We start from the raw sequence: 21826 nt of genomic DNA, 5'->3' as shown, positions 1-21826 counted from the left end.
AAACCAGAATCTCTCAAGTAACTTTTTTTTCTCTTAATATAAGTATTTTAAATGTTTTGTACAGAGATGGGGCAATGTTGTTCTCAAATATTTGGAAAAAAATACTTCAGCTTGCAGAGATTTTTACTTTGAACATCTTATCTGAGAAAGAATTGGGCCCATAACTGTTTTTGCTCTGCAAGCACCATGAATTAGTGCTGCTTAAGTTTGATTTACACTTTTTTTTTCTGAGTTTATAAGCCTGCACTATTTGTAATTACAAGAACTAAACTGCCTGAAACCCGCCTTCAGGATTATTTCCTGGGACAGGGATCCAGGCAGAAATACAGAGAAGGTGAAGTAAATCAGGATTAAAGTATTTGAAAAAGCATAGCATAATTAGGTGCTATTGTGCATGACATGATGATGCAATTTTCCAATACAATACACTTCTAGCACATAGAATAGAGCTTTCATTAAGGACGGTCTTAATCTAAAGCTTCAAAGCAGAAGTTGTTTTCAACCATAAAGGTATCTAGTGTAATAATGGAAACTGTATTCTGTACAGTACTTGGTGGAAACATTTCTAAAGTGTACATGTTTAACAGTGACATTTCATGTTAAATTAACAAAAATTTGCACTAAATACCAATGAAGTGAAGTGTTACTTTGCTTTATCTTTGTTGCAACCATTACTGATAAAGTGTTGGAAATCTGTAAGAAAAAAAAAAGACAAAAAACAACAAACCACCAAAACATTACTACTGACTTTAAAACAGAAAAAAATGTTTTAAGAACCGAACAAACCACTATGTAGTATATTGTCTCAATTTTTTGTAACTTAAACACATGAAATACCATTTCTTCTGACAAGGTTATATATGATTAACCTCTATGTTCATATAGTAATGTATAAAAACTATAAGCTGTATAATTGTGGGGTATTTGTTGTGTACTTTTTTAATTTTTCAAATGTTTTAAAGTGCAATTGTTTATTATACTTATGTCATTTTAATTCCTATTAAATTATAACCCAGTCAAAATTATCTAAGCAAGGGTGTATCAATTCTGTGTCTCCTTTTGGTATCGCTGTAGTTCAGGTTTGCTTTACAATAGACCTTGTAGTGCCACAAGTGTCTTGCCTATGCATTTCTGTTAACAATAACATAGAGGAACAAGACATGATGAAGTAAAAAATAAATTAGAATTTGAAGAGGCTAAGTTAACTCAGGCTGTTAGAATTTAAAGTAGATGGCTCGTGAGAAGGAAATAATAGCTTCCACAAGAGTTCTTTTAGATGACTGGTAATCAGGAAGACACTCAGAGTTTAAGTGTACTTTTGTCTGTAAATACTCGATCTGCATTACTGGCATTAATTCTTTTTAAGGGGTTAAGGACAACCACAAAAATCTACACAATCCTTTATTAATAGTTTTCTGTAAATACACTGTAAAGAGCATTAATTCAAATTTCTTCAAAAATGATTTGGCAAGCATTGACTTGAACACTATACACTTCACCTTGGAACTCATACAGTAACTTGGCATTGCAATGTAATAAATATACACAGCAAAGTACCTTTCCACTTCAGAATAGAGGAAGTAACTCGTGCTGACTTTAATGGAGTTTAAAAGTATATGCCTGGCTGAACTGATGCCACGGAGGGCTCAGGCTTGCAAAAGATTAATTATGTAGTTTATACAAACTATAACAAAAAGTCATTACTCCCAAGTCCATGGAATGCAGGATATGTCCTCAGAAATCATCTTAAAAGTTAGAATCAACAAAGGACTTAGGTTACCTTGCCACGGAATAGAAACCCACTCAAACCAGACAAACAGCAGCCTGATGCGTGGAAGAGCTAGGCACAGGCTGGGCTAAAAGGAGCCCAGGGGAGAAGTTCGTCTGGATCCTAGGAAAGAACATGTTCCTCCCTCACCGAGACAAGCATGTTAATTCAAGTTGCACAGTACTGCACCTTACCCCAGTTTCTCCCAATTGCCTAAGTGCTTGAAGCCAAACTACTACCTATTAATTTCCTACTATACCTGTAAAAAGCACAACACTCATATCCAAACCATTTGAAACCATTTCTTTCATGAACCTGAGCTGGGAAGTGAGGGAGGGACAGTGAAACTTTGGGCTAGGTGCTGAGCAGCCAGCCTTCAGTCATCAGTACAGGAAGTCAACGAGCATCACTTACCTGCTCTGGCTGTTGTCGTGGTGCAAAATGCTACCTGAGAAGTATGCAAGGAGCATCTCTTGTCTTCAGCAAAACAGGCGGAGAGGTAGACAGCACCTGTGAGTTCTTAATGTACACATGTAAACAACACAAAGGTAGCAGCCTAACAGCCTTGTTGTTCTTTTTCTCCTGTTATACACAAATCTAGGCAATAAACATAATCATTTCTACAGCCAACAACAAGCTTTCTTCCCCATACTACAGGGGAAGAGAAAACTTCTCCTGGAAGCTTAGCTACTCCTTCTGCTGTTCCGCTCTTGGCATTCAGGATCCACACTGTGCCATCTGTAGATACTGCTGCCAAAAGGATTTTGTTCTTTAAGTCATCACTTTGGAAAACAAATGGTGTTCCATAAACGCTTGAAGTAGCTTCAAATTTCCACAGTAAATTACCCTCCGTATTACAACAGTAGATAAAGCGATCATGGGAGCCAAAAAATATTTCTTGCTTAGTTGAAGTTGAGATGCATGGAGATGAAAACACCGGTCCATTAGTGGGAAACTGCCAAACCTACAGAAATAACATCACCACCTATCAGCAGAGGTCAGTCACATTTTCAGTATGACAGCAACTCTGATTTTTTTAGTAACTAGTTGTTGACAGGAGAGCATGTTATTTCAAGAGCATACTAGGTTTCGGTGAGGGCTGGTAAAAATACTTGTCACATTACAAGTTAAGCTTTACACACAGTAAGTGATAAAAGACTCATAAAACAGATATGCAAGAGTTGCTACCTTCTGTGAGGCACACAGAAAATGGCCAACAATATTCTAGGCCCATCGTAACCGAATTAGCGATGAACTTCATAAATTTATGAATTCTGTTACCACGCCGTAACCACAGTATGGTACCAACCCATACTCATCATGGAGGAACTAAAAAATGTTCTCATTTAATTGAATGTGAAGACTGATATATCTTGCCAGAATTATGATTTGCAGCATCTCTGCCGTGATGCCAGAATTGTTTGATAAACAAATAAACATTCTAAGAAACCTTTACTTCTGAACAGCCACCAGCTGTAAAGAAATGCTTTAAACATTCCTGAAAAACTTCAAAACCAAAAGTAGACCATTTTATTTGTTGACACTGCCCTGGCACTACCATTTGCTCCGGGTGCAAGCTCAACAAGAATTTCTGTTACTCCATCAAGCACCTCGGGAGTCAGGGTGTTATTTCTGTCTCAGCCATGACACAGAAATACTACTACTGTAGAAATACATACTACTGATTTTCTGCTTTCTCCTCTCTATAAAAATAAATACATTCTTGTATTTGGTTCACAAAAAGGTATGTGGTAATCATTAAACCTCACAAAATAGCATTAATAAAGCATCTCATGCAGTGTTTTGTGATGAACATTAAAAAAGCACAAAAAGGCCAACAGTAGCAGCTTTTACCTTTTCTCCAGAATGAGTATAACAATACAAGTTTCCATCCACGCACCCAATACAAACACACTTCTCATTGCAGTGAGGAGAGGAGAAAAGTGGTTTTCCCACGAAGCTTTTCCAAATCTTATTCCCCGTCACCTGTAAATGGCAGTGTGCAGTATCTGATGCTTAACAACGCAACTGTAAGCAGCTGCACAAAATGACCCTTCCTTCACAGCTTGACCCAGCCCTTAAGAAAGAAAGAAAAAAGGCCTCTTCCAACCAGAATGCACACCAGAAGCAAACCTCCTCTTCAAATACTATTCAAACAAAATGTTTAGCGCATTCCCTGGGATACTCATTGCCCCCTATTCCACCTTTCTCTTCCTTCCCCTAGGCAAAACAGTAATATTAATAACAAAGTAGTAGTAGTAGCAGTTTCAAGAATGACAGATTCATTTTTTAGTTCCATTCCCAGCTCCTCAGTATGTGAAAAGAGTCAGTAAAGGTGAGAATATCTTGAAAATAAGCTGTATGAGTTATGACTTGCATTATTATAAACTATAAATACTGTAGGAAATGCTGCAACCCACAATCCATGATTGTCACAATGAGCTCCTATTGTTATAAATAATCACTTGGAGTTACAGCTGGGGTTCTCAACTACCTCTTACTCAGAATTAGGAAAAAAAATATTTTCTTATCCACAGCCCACTAGAGCTGCAAAACCACAGACTTGTCTTCTAACACTAGAGGCAGACAGAGAAACCACTTAGGTACTACTGAGGAAATCTGTAGCAGGGGGAGGTAAGGATAGCCAGGACTGATGTGAGGTTGCGAGAGCTGAACACCACAAATACTGGTTTAACTAATAATGTAGCGTGTGGGATCAGAAGACACTGATTCCAACTTCGGCCCACAGTTAGCATGCAAATTCAAGCAAGTCACTTCAACTCCCTTTGTTACTAGATCCTTTTCTGCAATACAGAAATTGTTATAGTGACCTTGTGTAAAATAATAAGGCTCTCATGTGGAAAAGATTTCATAGTAACATAAGATCATGTGATTTCCTTCATCAGAAAAGTGCTCTTAACTTCAGAAATGCGTTTTGGTTTAACCTAAATTTGAGATTGGGATCAAAGACAAGCAGGCAAATATACATACCGGGTTTACAGCCAGTAAGAGTCCTCCTAGTGTAGCAACATAAACATGATGTGGAAAAGAACTTAGACAAGGAGAGGAAAACACAGCTCCACCTTCGCAATGCAATTTCCATATACACACCTTTTTCTGTAAGCACAAGAAAAAAATTACAATTGGAGTTCAAGCTCAGAATGTTTACAAAGACCTTCTAAAGTCAAAGCTTATTAAACAGTTTTTTTACTTACTAGTTAGGAAATTTAAGATATAATTCACATGCTGTTGTAGCAACTCATATGTCATTGGCCACTTTCTTTTCTAGTAAATACGAGAAAACATGCTAACCAACCAGTAGTATCTCCCCCCCTTGTTTTCCTTCTCCTCCAATCTGCTCTTTCAAAACGTAAGACTCTCTTTCCACGACTAAGCCACAGTGTTATTTCTAGGGCACCCTATTCTGAAACACCCTCAGAGCATTCAGTAACTGAGAAGCTCAAGATGTGGTTTCACCCAGGACCAGGAGCAGGAGAACACCACTCAATCTATTACTACCACATAATCCTAAGACCACTCTTCAAGCAGGCAAAACTTTCTCAAAAGTTTTAGGGTAGAGTGGTGAGAAAACAAACACTAGTGGAGTATTCATTTGGTGTACTACAGATAGGGTCTAATTTGGATATTGGCTCTTCTATACAGAAAGGTCAGCCAGTGCACTTACATAAATATCCAAAGCATACAGATGTTGGTCATGAGATCCTATGTAGACTAGCCCGCTGGAAGGATCTACAACTGCAGAGCTTTTCACGGTATCTTCTGTGACAAAAGTCCAGTGGGTTTCTCCATCACTGCTTTGGAGCACGTACACTAAGCCGTCGTAACAGCCTGTATCAAACAAAACACAACCATGGAAAAAAAGTATAATAAATATTTGTATTTATGCTGTCATTTACGCTTTTAGCTGCACCATTGCTGGAAAGAAGTAAGATGACTTAGGAGATAGAGTTTCAAAATTTTTTCCAAAGCTGCTCCTCCTCTTTTAGCCCCAAGTCTTTGCTGATAATTATACACTCAAAGTTGATCATTCTGTGTGTTCTTTCCAGGTGACATTTAGAATGTAATTATTTCATTGCCTTTCTACCAAACTTTACAATAATAATATTAGAAGACAAGTAGAGTTGCGGAAAAGGGAGAAGATTTTTTTTAATGACCTCTCTCTCTAATTTTCCTTTATGAAAACAAAGATGCTGAAAGAATAAAGTTTGTATGTTTTCTAATGAAAACTGTAGTTATAGAAACTTTTGGTCTTAAGAAAACATTCAACTTTGTTGTCAGAGTAAACAGCAATCAAAATAGTTGCAAAAAAATGGCAACATCAGCTTTGCATAAAAAACTCATCATCTGGACATCTGTGCTCACCAGTGATGTATGCACTCTAGAAAAAAAGATAACGCTAAGACAAATAACGGTAACTCTGTTGGCAACAGATCTGATAAAAAATAGAGCACGCTGGTCCTAACAGAAAAAGTTTTATATCAAGTCAGTGCTACACATCAACAGCCAACAGTCCTTAAAATTCACACACAATGATGGATTAAAATCTTCCTTTCCCAAACTCATGTTTAAAAACAAAAAGCTATCCAACATTTTCATGTCACTTATATTTACAAATATATAGTCGAAGGAGATAATTTTTCAGTTTAATTATCTGAGGCACCACATGCTGACCTCTGTGTCTATTAATATTCAAAGACATTTTAAGACTGTATCACCTTTCCATACTTTTTTTTAAACACAGTGTAATGGTCACACTTAAATCAACCACTGAAAAGAAACTGTACCTACTGCTTAATCCTTAACAAGGCCTTTCTAATAAATTCACATATCATCACCCACAACTGAACAGTATGTTAAGTAATCTCCATCACAGGTTATCATGAAACTTGAATTACTTATTCCTTCTTCCCTTTCTGTTTTACAATAAACTAGTCCTGAAGCAGACATGTAAGTTTATGGGTAAGTATAGATGGAAGTCATTCCAAGGTAAGAAATAAGGTTCTACGTTACTCATTTCATATTTAGCAGAAAAATGACTCTGAAATGAAGGCTAAACCAAAAGACATACCAACAATGATGAAATTCCCACACCTAGATATGCAGGCAGAAGATTCAATACGATCTCCAAGGGTCTTCTCCCACTTTATTTCTCCCAAATCTAGATCAATGGCCTGCATTGTGTGAGAGTGAGAGCCAACATATACAGATGCAGATATTTCATCTTTAAAAGGTATTATAACCAACGGCGATGCATCAACACATTTTCTTGTATTTGACTTCCATCTTATGCATAATGTCAACTCTGCTGTTGTTACATGACTACATTCTGCGCGGAGTTGCTGCACAGAGCTACAGTCAGTTTTACTTGCCATGTTGTTAACTGTTAAAATTCTGTTTTTCTCCATTTCGTGCCCTTGCACATGGCTTTTCATTATACTTGGAGTCGCTAAATGCAGAAGGGATGGTTGTTGTAGTGGTTCCACTCCGACCTGTGCTGTATTATTGGGTTGCATTAAAGACTTGGTGAAATTCATAGAAAGAAAATGATTTCCTCTGCTCAGTGCAATAAATGAAATTAATCCTGGAACAACCTCAAGATTTCTTTCAGATTTCAGTTTACCATATTTTCCATGGATTTCCTCTCCATCATTCCCACTTAGTTTTCTTTTCAAAGCATTGTCATTATTTGTTAGTTGGTCTTCATCCGGAAACACGGTTTTAAGAATATGTGTATAAATCTGTTCGATCGTGCGGCTGAGAATAACTTCCAGGAGTCCAGGCACAGCTCTGCCTACTAGCATCTCAATTTCATCATAAAATTGAAGAGCCTTTAAGGAGTCTCCACCACTGTGAAGAAATACTGCGTCTCTAGAAATTCCACTGGAATCACCTAGGAAACCCAGAACAGACTAGAGAAAAGAAGGAAAAAGGTAACAGTTCATCAGTCTTCCACCAGGTCACACAGAAAAACTTAAGTCAGGTAATATCCTACTAAATACCCAGAAGTCCCACTTAAAATTAACAGGAACTGAGGAAAGTCAGTTCCCTCTGAAACTTTGCAGAGATACTGACAGAACACGAGCTGTGGAGGAATGTGGGAACAGGGAGCTACTAGTTCAGTACTACACATTTTTTTGTTCATTTCCAATTCTGCAGTCTAAGGAACGGAAGCAGAATGTGCTGTATTTTTGTTGGCCGTTTTCAATCTCAATACCATTTACTAATGACATCTACACTATTTCTCAGATAAAATACAGATGCCTTTAGATAAAATTGGGTTTTTAGTAAGATTTATATAAAGCAGTATCTTTTGCTTTTGAATGATTTAAGTAACCTATTTATCTACCTACTGTTGAAGCTATAACTCCTTCCAATTCATAAAGGATTACGGATTCAGCATTGTTATTACAACAAAGAGCAATTACTACATCTCCTGTCACTGCACTCCCTGCTTCTTAAGTCTAGCTATGAAATCCCAAACCCTCCGTTTTTGGAGGCTGCATTCTACTGTTCAGACTAGATCTAGGGCACGTCCCACCTCCTTGGTTACCATTTCTATAGCCACCAACACAGTTAAGTATCAGCACAGGCACAGCAAACTGCATCACCAGCTTCTTTCTGCATTTATGTATTCAAGTCCTAGCCACAGCAAATCCCACTTTCAGGTGAAACTTAGAAGTATACCTTTCAAAAAAATCTAATACTGTTGGGCGTCACAATTGAGTACTTTGAAAAACAAGCCTTTACCACAGAAGTTTAGAAACAATACAGTGAGACAGTCCAAGAGATAATTACGCAACTGTGCCACCTATTTAAAAAAGACTCTTCGATTTGTAATTATCTTTAGAAATAAGAAACTCTACTAACACAGTAGCTATTTTGTACAAAATTTCCACATCCCAGTTCCTTGTTTCCCTTAGGGATACCTTACTTGGCAAGTGAAGCAGTATTCAGAAAGCTACTGACAGATTACATCCTTCCTATGCTAATTGCTTATACCTTCACAGTCTGCAGCTTTATCTGATACAGAAACATAAATGAGTCCCTCCTGGCCATTACAGAGCAACTGTATTTAAGTATTAACTGAACAGAAAGAGCTGTAATACTTGAATGTATAGGCAGCAAGAATGTTCTGGCTGCATTAGTCATAGTTCTTAAAACTGTTTAATTCCTGACACATGTATAATGATCCACTTGCAAAGATAAAAAGGCAGCTCAAAATACTACCTTCCATAAATACTGCAATCTTTCCCACAATTCCTCTGCGCCATTCAGCTTACTGTCACGCCTTCTGGAGTTTAGATGGTTGTGGTAAATCTTGTTCAGTTCAGATATATCAACTTTGCCTTTGTAGAAAATAAAGTATGATTTTTTTCATTGCTTTTCAGCATTTACACTTCCAAAGCTTGCTCTCCCCAAATAGTTATCTTACTCTTTTACAGGTTTCCACTCAACTGCACTTTTTTTTTTTTTAAATCCAGTCAATCAACTACACTCAACAGAACCCAATAATGTTTTTGAAAACTTACTCTAGCCTCCCGCATAATCCCACTTTCAGTGCCTGATCTTTCTCTGAGAGAAGCCAGGGTTCTGTCACAGACTGCAACAGAAGTGACTGAGAAAAAAAAAGTGCAGTTTTAGTACTAAATTGATTTTACTGCTACTTTTTGAATCTTGAATGAAACATTATCAAGCACACATAATACATGGTCAAGATTTCCTACTAGGTGTTACTTCTCTGATTTGTGTGTTTCAAAAGCATGATGAGATTTGGGTCAATTAAAAAAAAAAAAAGAATGGAGACCATTAAAGTAAGTGGCAAGGGTACTTATAGTTTCACCTACCATGTGATGTTAAAGGCAAAGATTTAATCCGTACAAGCTCATCAGGAATTGCGTGAGCTGGCAGACATTTTTGAAGTTCTTGAAGAGTTTCTCTCTCTTCTAAATCACCACTGGGCACAACAAATAGGATAAGTTTTTCCTGCTGATACCAGGTCACTGCACAAGCTTCTACCTGACAAAGATCTTCAGCAGCCTGTAATTAAAAAACATTATTTATGTTTTGAAATGCAGTTTATCAAAAGACCGTGCAAGCACTGCAGTGCACCATTTGAAAATTTTCATCTGCATAAACAGTTTTCAATTCTGTTGGAATAAAACATACAATAAAATACATTTCTAAGAACGCAAAACCGAACTCCTCCCTTCTAGGGTACCCATATTACATGACTAGATTTTTGATAATACATCCTCCTAATTTCTTCAAAGATTCTAAAAATCATCTGAAAATGAGTACATACAGATTTCTGGTGGTAATGATGCATGAGCATTATCCCTGCTCTTCTGTACTGGCATAATCTACTCATTAGAATCATAGAACCACAGAACCATTTAGGTTGGAAAAGACCTCTAAGATCATCCAGTCCAACCTTTAACCTAGCACTGCCAAGCCCACCGTTGAACCATGTGGCTAAGCTCTACATCTACACGTTTTTTGAAGACCTCCAGGGATGGTGACTCAAGCACTTCCCCAGGCAGCCTGTTCCAATACTTCACAACCCTCTCAGTGAATAATTTTTTCCTAATATCCAACCTAAATCTCCCCTGGTGCAACTTAAGGCCATTTCCTCTTATCACTTACTGCTTAGGAGAAGAGCCAGATCCCCACCTCACTATAGCCTCCTTTAAGGTAATTGGAGAGAGCAATAAGGTCTCTCCCAAGCCTTTTCTCCCGGCTAAACAACCTCAGCTCCCTCGGCCACTCTGCATAACATTAGATGTTACATTACCTGCTGCAAACATTCAATATTAAAACGTTTGCCATGACGTTTAATCTGATTGTCTTTCCGACCCAAGAAGACCATCTGTGCATTCTGCACTCTTACAAAATCCCCTGTTTCTCTCATTGTGCCCGGGGGTACAGTTATCTCATCATCAAGAAAGCAGATTCGTTCCTCACCACCTACACAAGAAAAGACTGTGGTCATTATTAAATGGCTAACTGTAAACAAAATTATTATGAAAATACTGAGTGCTTTATTAAATTCTCCTAAATGCCAGCAAGCATTATAAAGAGTAAACGTTTATTATCAATGTCTAAACTTCTACACTGTACCAATTGGCCCATACTGTTAATTCAGTTACAACATGTAAATTAGTACAGCTGAGCATCAAAATTGCAAGCAGGAAAAAAAAGATAATCAGTATAACAAAAGCAGCATGCAGATAAAATGGTGATAATTTCCTGTCCGTCATTCCAACAACCTAAAATGCCATCAACGTTCCCAGCCCAATGGGAATTTACAATGTTACATTAATCTGTTTATTAGAGGTAGGCACCAAGTAAAAAAAAAATCAACATATTACTAAAACCCAATTAGGAAAAGTATCTTAGAAGAACAAAAAATATAAAATAACCTATAAATACTTGTCCCTCGCCTTCTAGAACTGCAGAACCGTTGTCGTCTCTGACCTCAACTGTTGTTCCAAGGAGCGGTGATCCCAAAGGTACAGAGAAATCAGTTCTAAAGATATTGAAGAGAGAAGCAGTAAAAATCTTTTCCTTCTGAACACAAAACAACGATTCCAGGCATTATTTAACATACAGCCTTCTAAAAGATCAGTATCAGGGCAAGAGTAGATAGCTGGGGCTTCTTTCTACAAATATTTCTTCTTAAAAAACTGCTCTATTTCTTCAAAATTAAAAACTTTGTCAATGTGCATGGATTTCATTATCATATACAAAAAAAACCACCCAGAGAATGATAGAAAATAAGGCTTAATGGATCATGAAATCCCCTGAGAGTCCCCTGAGTTTCTGCCAGCTTTTCAGTCCCCCAGGTTGAACCTCTATCAAGTTCAACCATTTTAAACACATACAAACACTTTCTAATTCATTCTTTCCCTACCCTAGTTTGAGCTTTTATTCTTGTTGGTTACTGATATTGTGTCAATGAACACAGGTGACTCTTCCAGAAAAACCTGCAATAAAAGGAACAGTAATTTCAATATCATGTATCTTACTACAGAATTCTTCCACTGAGCTGCAGACCAACTCATTCCTTTCCCTTTTGCAAGCACTTTGCAAAACCTCATTCACTGAATACAGACACTACTTCTGAGTGAAAGTAAAGAATAATATATTTTTTCAGTAAATTAAAAAAAAAAAAGTAACTTGAAATAATTGTGGTAATATATCAAGTTAGGCATGTGTATCAGCTCAACTCTGATCTTAAAGTCTCATATTTGAACCTAATACTCTTGCTCAATCCCTGCTATTTAGGCTGTTGAAACCTCTTCTTTTTTCTGATCAGTCAATTAATGCTTTATCCTGTGTTAGCTAAAATGCACTCAAATTTTGTATTTTTTTGCCAAAAAAAATATATTTTTTTTCAAAATACAATGACTTGGCAAATAGACAAGAGGAAGCATCCCTGATATTCAGCATGTTTACCCCACACCATGGGAAAGTCCCAACAGAAATAAAAAAAAACAAAACAAAGTAAAATATAACAGCTACACACAAACAAAACAAGATTACTACGTATATTATAAAACAGCAAAATTAAAACAAAAAAAACAACAACTCATTTTGACATTATTTTTAAGAGACTTGAGATTAGATGTTTAATTTTGCCAAACATATCTAAAAAACAGAGGGGAGACAGACCAATAACACACTAACTTTTCTGCTGATTTCTTGATATTCTAGTATTCTCTAGAAACTGTGCCAGTTTTTATCATTTAGATAGCAAGAATAACAGACCACCGCACTCCAATTGTCCTACCAATACTAAAAGTGAAGAAGACATAAAACCATCTGTCCTGTTTTTGATCCTGGGCTGCTTACTTGTTTACTGCAAAGGAACTGTAATTCCCTGTGCAGTGACACTTCGAGGGAACAGGCTGCGATGTGAAGAGCGAGAAACAATAGTCACAGACTATAAAAATTTTCAGCATTCCAACTGCACCTTAGTTTGAACTGAAAAACAACAGATTATCTCGGGAGCACAGAAACTTTGAAAAAACAGCTTCACTGACGAGAAGACAATGTTTGAACTCGGAGAAACCAGAATGAAACACTAGAATCAGAAAATTTCAGTGCTATAAAAGATCTCACATTTTCTGCAGAACAGGCACCTAATAACAGGCCACATCTAGAAGAGTCCTTGCTTATTCTGTAGGAGTTTTGCAGGAGAATTTGTCAACAGTTTATGACCATCCACCATTTTCAGTCTTCAGTTCTTAAAGCACCAGGTTAATATATCACACCATTTGTCTGAAACATCCCATTTCATAGGACGTGTCTAACTGAAGTCACATGTGTAACACCATGCCAGAGAATAATTACACATTTCAGAGAGAAACAAAACACTGAGCTAACTCAAAGAACCTCTCATGGCCTTGACACTCCTGCAACTCTCTTTATGAAATTCAATGAACAAAAAAAGTCTTTAATTGAGTGAAAATAGCAAAGCGCTACATGATGAAAAGAAAGTACTTCTGGAAGTCCAACCAAAAGGACCATGAAACCTTGGGTGAGCCACTTTGCACAAATTTCTGCCATCTGTACTTGTCAAGTAACATCAGTGGGATCATTTGCTGAACAGTGTATTATCCAATGTCAGAAAAAAATCAGTAACTAGTCTCCACTTCTTCATTTGTGGAGTTTTAAAACTGTAGGTAAAAGCACTGTAGCAGTAAGAACCACTCATATCTATTGATTACATTCGAAATTCATCTCTGAGTATTTTTGCTTCAAATAAGTAAATCTCAGAAGCAACTTTCTAAACTTGACAGAACTAAGCTATGAAGGTGTCTTTGTTCAGAGGCTATGATTGAGACTTAAAGAGCCTCATTTTTCTACTCCCACTGACAGCTCTATTAGGCTTCTTCTGTTTGAATATGCAAGATCTCACTGGAAAAGCTTCACAAGCGGCGAGAGTAGGGCTAACTGAAGTTACTAACAAATTGGGTAGGAGCTATTTGCCTGCAGAAGTGCAACACCAAGCCAGTACCAGCACACAGAGACAGCGCACCCTGGACTAGGCCAGTCCAGGTCCACCAGTGGGAAGGCAGGCTGGGATGAGGAAGAAGTCTAGATAGAGAGATGACCAAAATAGAGCCCATCACGACACACTGTGTGAAGCAATGCCACCAGCATGCAAGATTTCAGACTGAAGTTTTACGGTTCAACAATCACTCACCAACTTTTACTTGAGGGGGTTGTAACAACATGAGAAATGGTCAGATTTGCCTATTTCTACATAAAAGACGTGTAACTTCTACTGGCATAAACACTGACGAGGACTCAAGTAGCCCTGGAAACAGGAGACCTGGGTTTCATTTCTACTGATTTTTAGCATTCACATACCAAGCCATGAAAACAATGAAATTTCCTACCTAAAATCAGCACTAAAAACCTCTTCAGGAATCTTGTAGCAAGTGGCCCAGCTTGACACTTCGGTGATACCGTATAGATTAAAAATACTTGTTCTGTTCTCCTGGTGCTTCCAACTTTTCAAGAGACTCAGTATGGGAAAGGTTTCACCACCAAGAGCTAAGACTCGGAGTGAAGTATCTGCAGACAACACTGTTGACTTAATAATGTGAGCTCCAAACCTTCTGAGAAGTGTTGGTGTTGCCTGAATGGTTCATGTTAAAAAAAAAAAAAAGAGAAATACCTGTTACTTTTTTTTTTCCATATGCGTACCTCTTCTTGCTTTGTATCTACTACCATATTTATGTTGTGGATCTATTTAACCATTATCTCTGTACAGTAGATGGCATCAACCATCAAATGTTAGTATAGACTGTGCTGCTGTTTTGCAAGGTTTTGTATATTGTGTGAAGCCTTTCATGAGTACTATCAGCACCAATTTACATTCTTCTGCAGAGTTTCTGCTTTACCTAGCTTTAGGAAATACTTTGTTACACCGCCAGGTAAAAGGCCAGGATTATTCAACCACAGTTGATGCTCATAACTTCAAGTAAATTTTCCAAAAATGAATTTTAAAGCTATTAAAAATGAGATGACCTATTCCAACACAGAAGGAACAAATGAAGACTCATATAAGCAGGTGGCCTGAAAACAAGAAGCGTTACTGGGTAATCAATTATTCTATTTCTCTCATTATTGTAAAAAGAAAATAATTGACTAACGTTTTATCATCCTATCAATGGCACTATTTCAATTGTATTTTCAGAACAGAGACTACCACTAAAATTCAAAAATTGTTTGAGGGAAGGCTCCAAAATCAAGTCTATTACTCAGTGCTAACATGTTTCTAACAGCTTACTCCATAATTGAATTAATTCTGAAGAATTAATGGATTCTCAAGATGGATGTTGGTTTTATCTTCAGTTCACTGCTTTCTGTTGCAAACTGTATGACGCTTCCTTCAAACGGTAATTTGCCGAAGAGCTAACATTTTACAGAAAAATGATAGCATGACCTCCTCTCTCCAGGAAGAACGCTACTGTCATTACTGTTTAGATTGATGAAAAAGTAACACACGTTAGGAAAGGTGAGAAGTGAAAGACTGAAAGCAGTCATCTTAGGTGTTGCCTACCTGTAGCACTGTCACATGGTGATGGCGAAATAGAGCAGCAGACAGCTCCAAAGGCATCATTTTAACGGTGTTTGGGACTACTAGAATTGAGGCTCCACTGGTCAGCGCAGTGAACAATTCAACCACAGATGGGTCAAATGTTAGAGGAGAAGCCAGGAATAGCATGTCATCCTGTGTGATCTCAAATATGGATCTGAAACAAGAAAGCCAGGAATTACAAACCTGATGCATGGTGTTAAAAAATTAACTCCAAACTAGAAGAGCAGCACTAAAGAGATTTCTCACTTTAGCAACGCCAAGGGGTTACAGACTACCCTGAATATGTAGGCATGTTGCCAGAATATTCAGACCAGACAGTTTCAGCAAGAGCTCCTGTATCGAGACTGTAACTATGAATATAAACTAATGAAGTCCTTTTACAAGTTTATCTACCACATTACACACTAATACAGCATGCTGAAAGACATATTTCAACTAATGGGTGCTCATTTTTTTTAAAAAAAAAACACAACTGTTATTTCCCATAAATAGATTTTCTAGAAATTATTAAATAGAACAGAAAGAAACCCAAGGAGACTAAAAAGGAATTAGGATTTAAAAACTACAAAAAACATTTAAATATAATTGTGAATGAACAATTAACTTTGTTATCTATTTCTTTTAAGCAGCAAACCAGCAATACAATACTTACAACAACAGCATATTATTTGAAGTACACCCATAAAAAATGAGTAAAACATATGATAAAACATAATTTTTAAAAATCATTATAAACTTACTTTAATAATAACAATTAAAAAAAATAAGTATTAAAAATAACACCAAGAGAAACAAAACTTTGTGGTACTATTTTGAAACAACGGAAACACCCACAAAGAAATCCGAAATGCAAGGGAAGGAGGAAGAAGTGAAACAGTGCTAGCAAAGACCCAATGTACAACCCTCTGAAGTGCTTAGAGAGTCCCTAAATATCAAATTTGTAAAAGCTTTTAAAGGAAAAACTGGAAACCACACGTACTTAAGATGATGAATATTTGGCACTATACATTTATGAGGTACTCGGACAATTTTGGGGGTCCCAGTAGTTCCTGATGTATGCAAGACGTATGCTAAAGAGCATTTCTGGCCAACATCCATGTATCCTCCTTCTGGTGTTTTTACTTTGAGTTGCTCTGGGCAAACAGTATTTCCTGGCTGTGAGTTACCCATAGCCTTGAAAGGTTCATATTTACTGTTTACATTGTCTGCTTGTGAATTTACATCGGTGTGGGTCCAGCTTGTTTGGAAGAGAGTTAAACCCATATGTTCTACTGCAGAAGAATTGCAAGAAAACCAACCAACGTGGGTCATTTGAAATTTCTGTAAAATAAAACAAACAATTTAAATAGCAGAACTCACGATGCTCTGTTGTTCTACCATATGTAATGAAACATGAAACATCATTTTTCACAAATTACCTGTGATTTTTCACCCCTTTATTTTGGAGGACTTACACCAGACAGTTTTAACCTCATATATGTTTGTATATTAACTATGAATAAACACAGACTTTATAAATGAGAAATAAACACCTACCTGAGCAAACAATGAAAAGGGAAAACATACAAAAGAATTCTACAGAGGACAAAATTTTTCTGAACAGCGGAGAAGCACTTTGTACTTCTAATTTTAAAGATACGCTTTTCTGAATGAAAGCCTCTTGTCATGAAAAAAAAACACAAAACAAGCCCAACCAAGCTTATAGAAACAGAATACAATCTGAATAGCTGCACATTTTTAAATTGCACTTTAATGCTTCTGTAGAAGCCTGAACACTTACCTTTATTTTGTCATTCTCAACAAGAATATATCGAAGATTGCATTTCCTTATGAAGTATGTAGATAACACTGGTGGTGCATCTGGATCAATAGGAGAGTAGGCAGCTGGAACCTGAAGGATTCTAACAAGACAAAAACATTTTAAATAAATAAACAAAAACCCACAGAGAAATTAAGAAAACTCTAGGAAAATCCATTTGAATTTAACTAAGATTTTTTTTAACTGTAATTTGTACCCAGAGTCAGAAAATTTAGTTATAACCTGACTTTTAAATATTTTATTAGAAACAAAGTATGAAACAAATTATAATCAGTGTTGCCTTTTGGCATTTTACAGCAAGGAAAAATATTAGAGCTAAATAAAAAAAAAATCAAAATTCTCCTTGGCCAAGCAGGTTGGTGATGACAAGGGTAACACTGACATAACAGCACCATGATTTCAAAACTTCAGCTATAGACTCTCGACAGAAATACAAGCATTCATTTATACACCTGCAACATTTAAAAAAAAAAGTCTGCACACTGAATACAGTTCCTATTCTCAGTAAACAGTCCAGTATAAGAAAATTCTGAGCATGTATCAGAACTTTTTTCCCTAAGAAATAAACAGAGGAACAGTAAGTGTCATTCTGCTCTCATTCACAGTGCTTTATGTTGTAGTTTCTTCAACCGTTATTTACTGCAAACACTCCCTCTAGTGGCTTAATTTGATAAAAGGCTAACACTTGAATTTATTAACAGCACAGGGGAAAAAAAATAAAAAAATCAGTAACTAAAATATGAAGTTCCCCTAAATCTTCTCATTTCATCTTAGGCTGGGTTCCCGTGTCCAGTTAGCTATACTTCCTCATTGTGCAAGTGATTTATCACTGTAATAATGACAAGATCCTGAACAAAGGCTTGGAAACTGCAGTGTTCTGCCTACAGGAATCAATACCCACTTAAGCCTGCCCTGCATTACATATAGCAGTTGATTTTTTACAGCTATCTTCACTGAGTAATTAAAATGCCCTGCCAGTTCCCAGGCATATAACAAAAGAAATCTGTGTTCCTGCTCAGGTCATTAGGACACAGGATAAGCCAGGATGGATGGGACTACAGGCTGCCCCATACAACCTGCTGCTCCAGTGGAGTCAGCCCTGAGGCCGTTGTGCAGGACTTTGTCCAGTCAGATCTTGAAAGTCTTTAAGGACAGAGCCTGCACAACCTCTCTGGGCAACCTGCTCCACTGCTGGACTGGGGAAAAAGTGTTTCCTTATTAGTGAGGAAGCTCCTCAGCACTTCTGGAAGGTTCATGATTACAGCACTCACTTGATTGAGATCTTTATCGTCAACTGTGATGCATCTTCTGATGCTACTGCGTATTGTGACAGCAAGGAAAATACCAACACAGACCTCAGAAGCAAAGCTGCTGCAGTATACACCAACTGAAGAAAATATGCTTGGGATGCTAAGATACTGTGTTACATCATAAATGTAATAGGTAAAAGGATACAAGCATTCTAATTCATCAGTAATGGTAAATTATAGAAACTGCTGAATTAACATGAGTGTTGAGATAAACATTTCTATTTCCTAGCCATTAAATAATCAATGTCTCTTTAGTGCTGCATTGCTAATTAACTTCTCCTGCAACATTCCTGTAATGGAACTGTACAGACTCATTTAGCTTAAAACATGACATTTGTTTTCAAGACTTTATTTTCGGCTAGCAAGACAAGAAGAATGCATTAAAAAAATGTATACTTGTTTTTGAATATATATTTATTCTGTTAATCAAGTCCATTTTTAAACAAGTACAAAGATAGTCAATAATTGCTGATATTTCTATAAATATATTTAACTATACATTAAGAAGAATTACATACATTTTAGATCAAGGAACTTAAGATTCAATAAACTTTGGCATAGACTTTTCAATGACTAAACTGTAATACTGCAATCTTTTCCCTTTAAGAGTGCAAGAATCAGAGTGCCTCTAGACTGTTAAGGAATGCTATAAAGAAATAAAAAAGCAAGCATTTCAGTAGCAGCAAGACCAACTGGTAGGTATTGCTTATGGTATTACTACATTTTTGTTGATATTAAAAACATAAGCAGACTGAAAATTTACTTAATAGAGTTGACCATTAAAAATACAATACAGAATTCAAACCATTACCCTAAGATCCAAGAGGGTAAGTTTATTCCTGGATAGCAGTAAAGGCCTATTTCACATTTTCCTTGGAGACTGCAGTGCTTTTGAAGGAAAGCTGTTAACTCCGTGGCAAGTTTAACCAGTGTTGCGTATGTGTAGAAAGTTGGAGGTTCATCATTGCATTGATCAAACCAAACTGCTTTTCTATCTGAGTACAGGCTAGCTGCCTGCTTCACCATCTCCTGAAGAGTCATCCCAGCTGCATTTCTTCAGTAGCCCTAGAAGATTAAAAAAATAGGAAATGACAATGTAGTCTTTGTTATACATACATATATATATATATAGACACATGTATATTAGTCATATGACATAAATCCACAAAATAGTACCAAGCAGGAAAAAAAAACAACAAACTTCTCAGTTAACAGAAAACACAGTGCTTCACCGTGTTTTTTACTACACCTTATACTGCTAGAACATAAAGCTTAATGTTTTAATTGTTTACTATGGGTCTCATGCTTAGGAGCATGGTAATTAACTTAGATTTAATTACAGACATAGTTTGCTCCTCTTTACACCTTTATTTTTAAAGCTGGGCAGAACTAAAATATTAACTTCAGCAATTCATAGAATCATTAAGGCTGTGAAAGACCTCCTAGATCATCTCGTCCAACCACCCCCCTACCACCAATACCACCCACTAAACCATGTCCCTAAGCACCACGTCCAACCTTTCCCTAAACATCCCCAGGGACAGTGACTCCACCACCTCCCTGGACAACCCGTTCCAATTTCTGAGAAGAAATGTCTCCTAACTTCCCATCTGAACCTCCCCTGGCACAACTTGCGGCCACTCCCTCAGGTCCTATCACTGGCTATCTGTGAGAAGAGGCCGACCCCCAGCTCCCCACACCTTCCTTTCAGGCAGTTGTAGAGAGCAATGAGGTCTCCCCCGAGCCTCCTCTTCTCCAGACTGAACAACCCCAGTTCCCTCAGCCGCTCCTCACAGGACTTGTGCTCCAGGCCCTTCACCAGCTTCGTACCCCTTTTCTGGACACGCTCCAGGGCCTCAATGCCTTAAACTGACCACCAGCTTTAACAGCACAGGGAAATACCGCTTACGCAGGGATCCCAACAGACGACTCCTAAAGCTTTACCAGCGCTGCCCCCGCAGGTGCGCGTCCCTGTACCATGGGGCTCTCCTGCCCGGCCCGGCCCAGCCGCGGAGCGGACGGCACCGCACTAAGCCCCCCCGCAGTGTCCCCCGCCGCACCCCGGCACGCCCCAAGCTCCCCCCAGCCCGCCCCCAGCCCAGCGGCCGCGCCAGCCCCAGCCCCAGCCCCAGCCCCAGCCCCAGCGTCCCGGGCTCCCACCTCAGCCAGCAGCCGCCTTTCCCCACCTCCTAGCAACCGAAGGACACCGCTTCTGATTGGTGGGACAATTATAGTCCTGGACGACTCCCCAGTAACGTGCGCTCTCATTGGTCAGTGTCTGTCGCACTGTTCAGGCATCCGAAAGCGGCGCCCGGCCTGAGCGGGGTGGCGCCATTTTGTCCCCGGGGGGGGGTGTGGGAACACACCGGTGAGTGCGCCGCAGCCCTGGCGGCCCTGGCGGCCCTCCCCGGCAGCGCCTCCTCAGCGATGAGAAAGGGGCAAAAAGACACGCAGAGACGCTCGGGGCGGAGGGCGGGCTGAGGGGTGCGGAGCAGCCAGGCCTCGCCACTCACACACCGCTCTTGTCCCCCCCCCGTCCATGCACAAGATGGTACAGGCGGCCGGGGGCGCTATGGTGGCGGGAAGCGCGCGGCCGCCATTTTCTGCAGGGGCGGTGAGGGGGAGGGTGCTGCTGGGTGGGGCTGCGTGTGCTGAGGGGCGGTGGGGCCGGGCAGGGGAGTCCAGCGGCTGGCCCCAGATGATTTGTTTCACGGGGAGTTTATTAAGGACAAATTCGAGGCGTGCTGCCGCAAAGGCGGCGGGGAGAGATGACGAGAAAAGCAGTTCATCGCCGTTTTTAATGTTGTGCATGGGAGGAGTTAATGCGTCAGCGCTCCACTGTTTTGTCCCATTTTTAAAATAATGTAGCACGGTTGCACGCTGGTAATAGAGTTTCACGGTAAAACATTGAAATAATACAAACGGCAACATCTAGAACTGAAGGTTTGTTTGTTTGTTTCCACTCAAAACGTGTGTATCCCACCCTATGGGGAAAAAAAAAAAAAAGGGCGTGGTTGTCCTAAAGCACACTTCCAGTTGTCCATGAATAAAGTGACACTTGAAAAGTTTCTCCACTTTAAGGCCTTAAATGCTAAAGATTAGGCGTGTACCATACTAAAGATCACAGTGCTTACAGTAGCAGACCTTCCTTGTAATTTCACATGCATTACGTGGAGGGAAAAAAGGTATTGGGACTCATGAAATCAGAATTATGCCACCTAACACTCAAATCACATTTAAGAAGTTATTTCCACATGTAAAAACTATCTTTTTTTTTTTTTTGAAAATGTCTTAAA

The 21826-nt window shown here is 38.5% G+C and overlaps 1 protein-coding gene across 7 annotated transcripts; it reads right to left on the bottom strand.

Annotated features, from left to right (window-relative positions):
- AASDH (aminoadipate-semialdehyde dehydrogenase) lies at positions 1-20959 on the bottom strand. 7 transcript variants are annotated; one of them, XM_035546754.2, is made up of 15 exons: positions 20691-20959; positions 19342-19595; positions 17182-17302; positions 16381-16721; positions 15363-15555; positions 14194-14435; positions 11209-11315; positions 10581-10753; positions 9634-9826; positions 9017-9135; positions 6858-7698; positions 5454-5617; positions 4760-4885; positions 3623-3754; positions 1-2732 (listed from the first exon to the last, which is right to left on the bottom strand). In XM_035546754.2, exons 2-15 carry the CDS (start codon positions 19569-19571, stop codon positions 2325-2327), a joined length of 3390 nt encoding a protein of 1129 aa, XP_035402647.1. In that variant the 5' UTR covers positions 19572-19595; positions 20691-20959; the 3' UTR covers positions 1-2324. The 7 variants fall into 7 exon arrangements, with proteins under 7 accessions (XP_035402647.1, XP_035402671.1, XP_050566614.1 ...); XM_035546778.2 differs by having other exon boundaries at positions 20717-20910; XM_050710657.1 differs by lacking the exon at positions 20691-20959 and adding an exon at positions 20475-20576.
- Between the last annotated feature and the right edge of the window lie 867 nt (positions 20960-21826).

The sequence above is a fragment of the Cygnus atratus genome, chromosome 4 (genome assembly GCF_013377495.2).
Source record: "Cygnus atratus isolate AKBS03 ecotype Queensland, Australia chromosome 4, CAtr_DNAZoo_HiC_assembly, whole genome shotgun sequence".
Lineage (NCBI taxonomy): Eukaryota > Metazoa > Chordata > Aves > Anseriformes > Anatidae > Cygnus > Cygnus atratus.
This window is presented reverse-complemented; position numbering and strand designations above follow the sequence as displayed.

Coding starts and splice junctions, on each gene's coding strand:
- AASDH (XM_035546754.2), bottom strand. CDS start 19,571: ATGACTCTTCAGGAGATGGTGAAGCAGGCAGCTAGCCTGTACTCAGAT. Junction 17,303..19,341: donor TTACCCTCTTGGATCTTAGG/GTAATGGTTTGA, acceptor TTGTCTTGTTAG/AATCCTTCAGGTTCCAGCTG. Junction 2,733..3,622: donor ATACTCATTCTGGAGAAAAG/GTAAAAGCTGCT, acceptor TTATTTCTGTAG/GTTTGGCAGTTTCCCACTAA.